At 44.9% G+C, this 11,438-nt stretch overlaps 1 protein-coding gene across 6 annotated transcripts in view; it reads right to left on the minus strand.

The window, feature by feature from the left end:
* Positions 1 to 11,438, minus strand: part of LOC139409375 (nucleoprotein TPR-like) — a 39,193-nt gene that overhangs the window by 14,402 nt on the left and 13,353 nt on the right. For all 6 annotated transcript variants that reach the window (XM_071154438.1, XM_071154442.1, XM_071154440.1 and 3 more), the window contains exons 21-32: positions 6,540 to 6,706; positions 6,015 to 6,167; positions 5,667 to 5,783; positions 5,199 to 5,402; positions 4,780 to 4,967; positions 4,546 to 4,693; positions 4,200 to 4,337; positions 3,834 to 3,965; positions 3,480 to 3,610; positions 3,009 to 3,219; positions 2,533 to 2,679; positions 2,155 to 2,353 (exon numbers count right to left, since the gene is read on the minus strand). In XM_071154438.1, the coding sequence (XP_071010539.1) occupies positions 2,155 to 2,353; positions 2,533 to 2,679; positions 3,009 to 3,219; positions 3,480 to 3,610; positions 3,834 to 3,965; positions 4,200 to 4,337; positions 4,546 to 4,693; positions 4,780 to 4,967; positions 5,199 to 5,402; positions 5,667 to 5,783; positions 6,015 to 6,167; positions 6,540 to 6,706 (1,935 nt within the window). The remainder of the gene's footprint in view (positions 1 to 2,154; positions 2,354 to 2,532; positions 2,680 to 3,008; positions 3,220 to 3,479; positions 3,611 to 3,833; positions 3,966 to 4,199; positions 4,338 to 4,545; positions 4,694 to 4,779; positions 4,968 to 5,198; positions 5,403 to 5,666; positions 5,784 to 6,014; positions 6,168 to 6,539; positions 6,707 to 11,438) is intronic.

An 11,438-nucleotide genomic window follows, 5' to 3' on the forward strand; every position in this document is an offset into this window, starting at 1 on the left:
CATCCAGAAGGCGAGTTCAGTTCAGGTGCATCAAAGCTCGGACCAAGAGACTGAAAAACAGCTTCCATCAGACTGTTAAATAGCCATCACTAGCTGGCCTCTACCTAGTATACTGCCCTTAGTCATGGTCGCTAGCCAGCTACCACCCAGTTGCTCAACCCTGCACCTTAGAGGCTGCTGCCCCATGCACATAGACATGGAACACTGGTCACTTGAATAATGTTTACATACTGTTTCTCTAATTTCATTTGAATATACTGTATTCTAGCCAATGCCACTCCAACATTTTTCATTCTAATATTTATATATTTCTTAATTCCATTCTTTAGATTGTGTATTGTTAGATACTACTGCACTGTAGCATTTTGCTACACCCGCAATATCATCTGCTAAATATATGTATGCGACCAATAAAATGTTATTTGATTTGACGCACAACCTTTGACAAAGATCACGTTTTCGGACACTGGGTTGAACATTGCACTCCAAAACATCTTGATATTCTGCTGATTCCATGTCTTGCACACGTTCAAGGTCCCCAGTACCATAAGCAGCAAAGCAACCACACAGCATTATAAAACCTCCTCATGTTTGGTTGTAGGGAGGGGGTTATTATCTTTGAACGCTTAATTTGGTCATTGGTAAACATAGAAAGGCCCCACTGCTGCAGGAGACAAGAAAGCCTGATTCAACTTCTCAAAAACTCACCCAAACAAGCCTAAATCCTGGGGGAAATGTTCTGTGGACCAATATATCAAACTCACAGCTCTTTTGTAATACAGACCACTGCTGTGGGGATATCAATCACCTCTGGTGAGCCATCGGGGACACCGGCCCCCCCATGTTAGGGTCCTGTTAACTCAGGCTAGCTTGGCATGCTAGCCTGCGACGGAGGCTCTTCACAGTGAAGAGGGCACAGTGTAGACAGGAGCCAGGGGAGGCTAAAGCTTCCTGGAAATGTTGCAGCCCGAGGAAAGCGGAGCACACCGAGTGGGTGTCTTTGGCCGATGTCTTGTTTCCACAGGAGCAGATTCATGTCGGGAGCTTTTCCTCGTTTGGGGTGGGAGATGCTTTTGTCGCCATAGCTTGGATACTATGTTTTTAGCTGTCAGAAAAAAAACTAGCTCGGTAGGCTAGTCCGATAGCTAGTGATTAGTGGGTTATCTCTGAAGGCGGCACTCGGTGTGATGGCCGGATACCGTTTCCGAAACAGGTCAGAAAAGATAGCTCGGGGTGTAGCTGGTAAACTTTTCTTGTTGAAGTAAAACTACCAAAGCTAGCTACCGGTGGCTAGCTTGCTAACGACTAGTCACTGTTTGGATACAGCTAACTTGGTCGTAAATGAGTTACCCGTGTCACAGCTGTACCCATTCCTCCCTCAAATAATTTCCCTCTAACTATGGTGAAGGAAAATTGTCACTACCGCTCAGTCCTGAGAATAGCACCCGGTGCGCGAGTTGTAAGCTCTGTAAACAGTTTAGCTAGTTCTGGAAAACGCAGTCGTCGTGTCGAGGTAAGCTTTCTGATGAAAAGCGAGAAGAGGTGTTTGAATGACTCAGGTACTGGGTTGGACTTTTTGTAGGGTACGAGGGACACCCTTCCCAGACTCACACGTCGTCTCGACATCCAGCCAATCATGGCTGGCGTAGTGTAATAAAGGCTGCTGACGAATACGCTGGGGGAATACGCTAAGTGAAATACCGAAATACCGAAACTAATACAGCAGTTGATGTAGGGCACCTCTCAAAACTGTAACAATTATAGCAGTTTGCTTCTGAAGAGTGGGCCAAATTGCTAGTGGAAAGGTGCAGCGGGCTCATTTGTCTGCAGTAATCTTGCCCAAAGGCTGTGCAACCAAGTACTAGCTCCAGGGTGCCATTTACTTAAAAAATAAAGACAACTGGAATGGACTAAATAAAAACTCTAAACTTCATTTCACAAAAATAAAATTGGTTATGCAATGCTGAAGATACAATAACAAGGTGTGGAGACCAAAAGTGTTTTCAATTTCAACTTATTTTAGTAGAAAAATTGAATAATTTAAGAAAAGTGCAAGTGTGGCAAAATATTTGGCCGCAACTGTATACTTCGATGCAAACCTCAGCCACACTCAAGCTTGAGCCACAGTCAGGTTTGTCTGGCCTGGCCTCTTACCCATAAGCTGGTTGATCCTCTGCTTGGCCCCAACAAAGGCCTTCCTGGTCTTCTCCTCCTTCTCAGCCATCTGCTGTCTGAGGGTGTCCTCCTGGGAGGCCTTCTCCTGCAGCTCCTGTCTCAGCCTGGTCAGCTCTGTCTGCAGCCTGGAGGCCTGCTCCTGCGACCCGCGCACCTCCGCCTCACGCTCACCCACCACCTGAGGGGAACACACCAAGGTCTGTGTTGGGAATATGGTTTCATACAACCAGGTACCTTTACCACCCTTTCTGAGCCAGTGTTTATCTTAACCCTCTGCCCAATAGGCATTTACAATTTTGGTGAAAGTCATCCTGGATGTTGCCTGGGAAAAAAGTATAGGGGAAACACTGCTCTGACCTTGTTGAGGTTGTCCAGCTGTCCCTCCAGGTCTTTGTTCCGGGTCTCAGCCTGTCCCAGGGAGTCCTTCAGACCCTGGAGCTCCTGGGCTGAGGCCTGCTGGGCCTCCTGCTCCTGGGCTGGGGTGGACGCTGCCTCAAACACCATCTGGAGAAGAGATCAGTCCAATGTGTTACGGCAGGATTCACACACTGAGAATGTCTATTTAAATCAAGGACATCAGGTTAGACATTGAGTGTTCAACTTGATCCCACCTGGACCAACACATTTGTTATTCAGTGACAACATGAGTAGGGGTATTATTAGTTTAATGAGAAAACAATTGAGATGAATCTTGTTCTTGAATCTTGGGAGTCTGAGTGAATTCAAGGCTGGGTTTCATGAAACAGCTTAGTTACAAATCAATATATACACATTTTTTTTAAACTTTGCCCTGTACAAAAACAGAACAGGTACCAGGTGTTTCACCAACTGACCTTGTCATGCTCCACCTTGAGCTCCTCATACTGTGTCTTGTAGCGGCGTCCGATCTTCTTGACCTGAGTGATGGTGCGGAACTTCTCCTGGATGTCCAGGTTCTTGGCCTCCATACTCCTCCTCAGAGCATCCCTGTCAGAGCTCACCTTCCCCAGACCCTCACGCAGCATCTGCACCTGGCTCTGGAGGGACGTCACCAAGCCGCCACTCCTACAGGGAGATCATACATTAATAACACATCCCAAAATACTTTTTATAGTACAATCAGCAGATTCTCACTTTTTATGTCTTGCGTTGTTTGCTAATTCATTGTGTAGCATGGTGTTTTTACAAAATAGGTTCCTCATTGAATTCAGCTTCCTTGCTGTCCTTGGTACCATGTAATAACAGAAAAGTCCAACTGAGCGGTATTCAATTTTGGATTCCAGGCTATATATTCTGTTTATATTACAGCCTAGGCTAACTCTCACCTGGCCACCTCAGCCTTGAGTCTGCCTGTCTCCTCAGTGAGCTGCTGGATGCGTTTGAGGTGAGCCTCCTTCTCAGAGTGGAGACGCTTGTACTCCTCTGGGTCTGTGTCCTTCTGCTGGCTCACCAGGTGCTAAAGGGACACACAGGAGTTAAACAGAACACATTACGTTTCAAATCCAAAGTCAATAAACAGGCTTTCGGACCTTAGACAAACTGAGTCACAAGGAATCGTACCTTGAGAATGTTTTTATTGTTTTATTTGGGGTGGGGGTATTTGTTTTCTGTCATTGAGTAATATCTCATGGGTATTTTATTACATGATTGGGACAAATTGTGTAAGGAATAACACTAACCTGTGTTCTGGCCTTCCAGCGTTTGATGTCCTCTTCCAGAATCCTCTTCTCTGCTTGCAGCATGCCGCTCTTCTCACTTAGTTCAGCGTTGGACTCCTGCATGGGCATTATGTCCGACTCCAGCTTACGCACCTGACAGACAGGGAGAGAGATATGAAGAAAATGTCAATCAAAACAGAAACATTTAAAATAAAAAATAATAAAAAGTTGGCCTCTTGCCTAAAACTGCCCCCCCCCCCCCCTCCCGCCAAAAACAGGGACCAAATTCACACAAGGTTTCCAGAGAAAAATGACTTAAGATAGGGTTTTGTTATTATAACCAAAGGTTGGTGCTTTGACACTGAGAAAGTAAACCTGCTGTCTTACTTTAGCCTGTGTCTGCTGGAGCTCCTGCTCCATCCTCTCCTTCTCCTCCCTCAGCATCTTGTTGGTCTCCATCAGGACACTCATGGTCTCAGTCTTCTTCATCAGCTCATCGTGCTTAGCCAGGGTCTTAGCTGTCACCTGGGTTCAGGGGTTAAAGATCATAAGCAGCACTGAGCTATTATCATCTTAAACTGCTCTCTCACCCATACCCTCTTCATTTATGAACAAAACTGTTTTTCCACTCTCCATTGAACGGGCATTTTAGTCTAGGAAAAGGCTTAACCTGGGTCCAGCTAACTACCCTATGAAGCCATAAATCATTGGCTGTCCATAGTGTCCAGCTCACCTGCATTCGCTCTCTCTCAGCACTAAGGCTCTCCTGTAGTTCTCTCAGCTCTCTCTCCAGGTGCTCCACTCTCAGCCTATGGCGAAGACTCTCTCCTTGGGCCATCTCGAATCGAGACTCCGCTATCTCCTTCTCTCGGCGCACAAACCTGCAGCGTGACAGGGAGGGGACAGAGGCTATGATGAGGAAAAAAGGGTGTTGTAGGAGTGAAGTAATTACGTGGGGGGGCATTACCTGAGTATCTCAAGGACCTGGTCCTGAGACTTGCCTTCCTCCGTGAGGGAGATGTTCAGAGGGCTCTCGTTGGCCTGGCGCTGCAGGGTGGCGGCCATCTTGCAGCTCATGGTCTGAATCTGTTCATGGAGGAGGCTGTTCTGCCTCTGCAGCTCTTCAGAACGAGACACCACCTTAGACATCTCCTCCTAACAGAGAGAGTTCATGCACATTACAGCCTTGTGGTGCACACCAACTATGTAAACTGTACAACCCTTGCAAGTGAGTGGCAGTTTACAATCTCTAGCTTCCAACAAGTATAAAAATATATTTTACACTATCACCATCTACACTTCTAACCATTTGCCACCAACACCATATCTATTATTCATAATATAAGCATCTCCTTTGATTGCAATCAATCAACTGCAAATACATACCTTGAGGATCCTCTCCTGTTCCTCCCAGGAGACTCTGGCCTCCAGCAGCTGAGCAGATGCTCTCTGGGCCCTCTCCTCCAGCTGCTGTCTGAGCGTGGCTGCCTGCAGGGCCTGGGCCTTGGCTGCCTGGAGGGACTCCACGTCTGCAGCGTGGAGCATCATCTCACGCTCATACTTATCTTGTGCCTCTGACGCCAGCTTGGCCTGGGAGGGGGGAGAAGACCAGCATTATAGACAAGCTTTAGCTGACCTGCTAGCTGGAATGCAATACATAATGTAGTTTATATGGATGTATGAACCAGTATCACAGTTTACATGGTTAGCGACAATCAAGCTAGGCAATGCTCTATACCAAGCATGCGGAAAACAAGGTAACAAATAGCTTTGTCGGATATGCCATATGAAAAGTTGGGACACCACTGCAACAAGATAAGGGCCAATTAGCCACAGCCCACTTCTCCCTCTCACCTGCTCCTGGCTGTCCAGCATGGCCTGCTGTTCCTGGGCTGCTGCCACCGCCGCCATCTGTAGAGCCTCCTGGTGGTCCGCCTGCACACTGCTCAGACTCCTCCTCAGCACAGCCACCTGACACACACAGGGATAAGGAAAACAGGAATTTAGATATTAAATGTGTGGAACAATGGGGACCCCGGCATTGCGTGAACCCAGCACTTACGTGTGCAATGGATGTGGTTAAATAATACAGAACGCATCAGCTACCATTTGAGCTATACAGTGTGGAAATGTTTCCTTAATAGTCATAATAAAGCACTGTAAGGGAATAGATGTTTAGCAATGATCCTCTCTGCATCATACCTGCTGCTCCACGGAGGCCAGGGCTTTCATCTTCTCCTCCTGCAGGCCCTGCTTCTCCTTCTCTGCCTCCAGGAGCTTTTTCTCCAACTGACGGTGCTGCTCCTGGGCTTCCTTCACACGCTCCTCAATGGCAGACCGAGCCTGCTCTGTCACCTAGAGAGACGAGGGAGAGAGTGCCAGAGGGATTTAGGACTATACCGTTTACGATAGGGGTCTGAATAAGGGTATGAGGGATATGGTTTGAGGACTAAAGTTGGAAGGTCATGTTTTTTAGTTTTTTTTACGTCTCTGCATACATTATGAAGAAGTCAAAGTTTCGTGAGCCAATACTAACAAGCATTAGCACAATAACTGGAAGTCTACTGGTACGCTAGCATACAGTACAATGGTATCCATGAGTATCCTACTTAGGGGCCAGGGTAGTATCCTACTAAGGGCTTAGGGGCCAGGGTAGTATCCTACTAAGGGCTTAGGGGCCAGGGTAGTATCCTACTAAGGACTTAGGGGCCAGGGTGGAGTCCTGACCTGCATCTCCTTGTCCAGGGACTCCTCTAGGCTCTGGGCCATGGCTCTGTACAGCTCCATGCTGGAGGTGGCTGTCCTCAGCTGCTCTGTCAGCTCCTCTGACCGTGTCTCTGCCTGCTTCAGGCGGCCATGCAGATCCTCAGAGTCCCCTTCTGAAACCTGGAAACCTTGAGGGGTGGGGAGTTAAGAAGTGAGGGGGAAAGATGAGAAGATGAGGTGAGGAGAGGTAAGTGTCACAGACAGAGCACAGCTAGCATGGGCAGCATAGAACGAGAACCTTAATAAAATATCAATAACACTGCTAATGGTGCATCTCCAGAACACATTGTTTCAGGGTTTTATTTAGCCTGTTTTACTATAAAATGTCATGAGACAAACTAATGACAGCATAGCTGTAGATAACCCTAATTTATAAGACAGTTCTTATTTGATTAATGGTGGTCCGACTCCTCTATGTGAAGCTAGCCACAATAGGGATTAGCCACAACAGGGGAGTTTGCGGTTAGCCTTCAAAATAAAAGTATGTCATTGACAGTGATGCAAATGAATACAAATAGTAGAATTATGACATAATTGAACAGATCATGCTAAACGAGGTTGGAATGTTATATAAAATCAACAAAAGACAATGACAAAAATCTGTTGAAATCACACCGGATGTATTACACTTTAGAATTGCACTAGGGGTGGCAGGTAGCCTAGTGGTTGGAGCGTTGGACTAGTAACCGAAAGGTTGCAAGCTCGAAACCCCGAGCTGACAAGGTAAAAATCTGTAGTTCTGCCCCTGAACAAGGCAGTTAACCCACTGTTCCTAGGCCATCATTGAAAATAAGAATTTGTACTTAACCTCTCTGCGCACGGAACCCGGTAGCGGGATGAAATTCGACAACATACGGTGATTGATACATAAAGTCATATTAAAAATTCATAAAAATACAAGTGTCTCACATGTTTCGAAAGCCTAGAATCTTGCTAATCCAACTGCGTTGTCAGATTTAAAAAAGGATTTACTGCGAAAGAATACGATGCAATTATCTGAGGATAGAACCCCATTAAAAACTACTATTTCAACCAGCACAGGCGTAACAAAATCACAAACTGCAATAAAATAAACAGTTTACCTTTGACGATCTTCCTCTGTTTGCAATCCCAATGCTCATTGTTACACAATGAATGGTCTTTTGTTTGATAAAATACATTTTTATAGCCTAACACGAAACATTTTGTGAACCGCTTGTGTCGTGAATTCCGTATCATTCCATTTGACGACACATTCGAGGTAAATACACACACAGAACGTGACTTTTCCAATCATGTTTGGTTTCATTGCAAACAACTGGTTTGTTTGTAACACAACCAAATCTGATGGGTCATTTTGCGGGACGTATTGACTGAAAGAAACCGATTTGACATCATTGTGCACCAATGATATGACCGCTGTTTCGTTGATTGACTGTATTTTAACCCAATGACCACTGATCGTCTTGAAATCTAGCTGGGTAGATAGCCAATGAGCTGAGGTAAACGGCAATATGTAATGGTTATGTGTTGGAAGACCAACCCATGTAGTAAACTCCGGCGTAAAGAGGTTCATTCGCCATTGACGATTCATACCGGAAGGAGCAACGCATGTTGCGCACAGCATTGTTTTGGTAAAGCGCATATTCAGCTGTTTATATATATCAATCAGTATGGCGACTAAGTCAGGAAAGGCAAAATCTAAGTCTAGATATACAGATGTACACACAATTTTAGAAGAAATTGATCGAGGACGATTCATTTAGCGATTCCCATATTTTTTTTGTACGGAGAGGACATTGTTTTGGACTGGTAAGTTTCTCATGCTAATGCCGTTGTTTGAATTTAATAATATAAAATGTTATTTGTGAAATGAAATAGCCTATTTGAGGCTGTTGAGGGGAGGGCAGAACCACAACAATGGCCAAAGTGAAATGGAGACAGTAGATCTAGCTGGTCTGTCATAATATAATAGACAGTAGAACTAGCTGAAATGTCATAATATAAATGAGACAGTAGATCTAGCAGGTCTATAATAATGCACTGCTCAAAAAAATAAAGGGGGAACACACAACACAATTTAACTCCAAGTCAATCACACTTTTGTGAAATCAAACTGTCCACTTAGGAAGCAACACTGATTGACAATACATTTCACATGCTATTGTGCAAATGGAATAGAAAACAGGCGGAAATTATAGGCAATTAGCAAGACACCCCCAATAAAGGAGTGGTTTTGCAGGTGGTGACCACAGACCACTTCTCAGTTTCTATGCTTCCTGGCTTATGTTTTGGTCACTTTTGAATGCTGGCGGTGCTTTCACTCGTGGTAGCATGAGACGGAGTCCACAACCCACAAGTGGCTCAGGTAGTGCAGCTCATCCAGGATGGCACATCAATGCGAGATGTGGCAAGAAGGTTTGCGGTGTCTGTCAGCGTGGTGTCCAGAGCATGGAGGCCCTACAAGGAGACGGGCCAGTACATCAGGAGACGTGGAGGAGGCCATAGGAGGGCAACAACCCAAAAGCAGGACCTCCACCTGTGTGCAAGGAGGAGCACTGCCAGAGCCCTGCAAAATGACCTCCAGCAGGCCACAAATGTGCATGTGTCTGCTCAAACGGTCAGAAGCAGACTCCATGAGGGTGGTATGAGGGCCCGACGTCCACAGGTGGGGGTTGTGCTTACAGCCCAACACCGTGCAGGATGTTTTTCATTTGCCAGAGAACACCAAGATTGGCAAATTCGCCACAGGCGCCCTGTGCTCTTCACAGATGAAAGCAGGTTCACACTGAGCACATGTGACAGACATGACAGTCTGGAGACGCCGTGGAGAACGTTCTGCTGCCTTCAACATCCTCCAGCATGTCCGGTTTGGCGGTGGGTCAGTTGTGGTGTGGGGTGGCATTTCTTTGGGGGGCCGCACAGCCCTCCATGTGCTCGCCAGAGGTAGCCTGACTGCCATTAGGTACCGAGGTAAGATCCTCAGACCCCTTGTGAGACCATATGCTGGTGCGGTTGGCCCTGGGTTCCTCCTAATGAAAGACAATGCCAGACCTCATGTGGCTGGAGTGTGTGAGCAGTTCCTGCAAGAGGAAGGCATTGATGCTATGGACTGGCCCGCTCGTTCCCCAGACCTGAATCCAATTGAGCACACCTGGGACATCATGTCTCGCTCCATCCACCAACGCCACGTTGCACCACAGACTGTCCAGGAGTTGGCGGATGCTTTAGTCCAGGTCTGGGAGGAGATCCCTCAGGAGACCATCCGCCACCTCATCAGGAGCATGCCCAGGCATTGTTGGGAGGTCATACAGGCACGTGGAGGCCACACACACTACTGAGCCTCATTTTGACTTGTTTTAAGGACATTACATCAAAGTTGGATCAGCCTGTAGTGTGGTTTTCCACTTTAAATTTTGAGTGTGACTCCAAATCCAGACCTCCATGGGTTGATAAATTTGATTTCCATTGATAATTGTGTGATTTTGTTGTCAGCACATTCAACTATGTAAAGAAAAAAGTATTTAATAAGAATATTTCATTCATTCAGATCTAGGCTGTGTTATTTTAGTGTTCACTTTATTTTTTTGAGCAGTGTATATTCAACCTTATGTTCCCTGTACTCATATATATATATATATATATATCTGTTTATTATACCTGTTGATACAGGGCTCATGTGAAACTATTCTAACTGAACATTTTCTTTCACAGTGACACTGACTCCGAATGGGAGCCCCTAGTGCCAAGGTGTCCATCCCCCACTGAATCTGGTTCATCCAGCTCCTGCCACAAATGTATTTCTGCAGGCATGGATGTGCTATGGCACCTGGCATCAGCAGCATAATATTGTGTAGAGGACAGAGGGTCTTCCAAATATTGAAAGTATTATTTTGTAAATGTGTATATATATATATTTTTTTTTAAATATTTTTTCATGTTTTTTCTCCAATTTTTGTGGGTGTGTGTTAGAATACCATTTTGGTATTTTGTATATAGTTATTCCATTCAAAACGTATAACTTCACCCAATTTGGCCACTTTGGTACATTTGGGCTACTTGTGTGGGACACCTGGGTGACTTCATGATAAATGTCATGTAGCACACTCATTTTGGAAGTTATCATTCTAAAACTTTGCACAAGTACTGTTGCCCTCTTATGTTTTTCACTGAAATTCTCCCCATCATCCTATCTGAATGTTTGTTTTGTCTTGTTCATTTTAAAGATGATACAACAATAAAAATTAAAAAACGTATGTTTTTTTTCATTGTATTATCTAAACCAGATCTATTGTGTTATATTTTCCTACATTAAATTCACATTTACACAACTTCAGAGTGTTTTCTTTCAAATGGTACCAATAATATGCATATCCCTGGTTCTGTGCCTAAGCTCCAGGCAGTTAGATTTGGGTATGTCTTCAAGCGGAAATTGAAAAAAGTAGGGGGGTAGCTCTGAGGTTAACGGACTTGCCTTATTAAATAAAAAAAAATATATACACACACACACACACACACACACACACATATATATATATATATATATATATATATACATACATACATACATACATACATATGCACTGTACAGCCTTACCTATGGATTGTGGATCAATGACATGAGGTACCAGTCTACTCAGTGATACACAGAACATTAGCATCATAGCTCTTATTGCGGGACTCTGAAACCACTGTGAATTGAGCCACATTTCTTGTTAACCTGTCTATTGAACACTATTCCTGAGGAAAAACAATACTGTGTGGACGTTTTGGAGTTTTGGATAACTCTGAGGACGACGTTGGGAAAAAAATATTGGGTATTGAGTAGACTGATACCCCATTTCATTGATCCCCAATCCTTAGGTAAAGTTGTACAGTGCA

The sequence above is a fragment of the Oncorhynchus clarkii genome, chromosome 5 (assembly GCF_045791955.1).
Source record: "Oncorhynchus clarkii lewisi isolate Uvic-CL-2024 chromosome 5, UVic_Ocla_1.0, whole genome shotgun sequence".
Taxonomy (NCBI): Eukaryota; Metazoa; Chordata; class Actinopteri; order Salmoniformes; family Salmonidae; genus Oncorhynchus; species Oncorhynchus clarkii.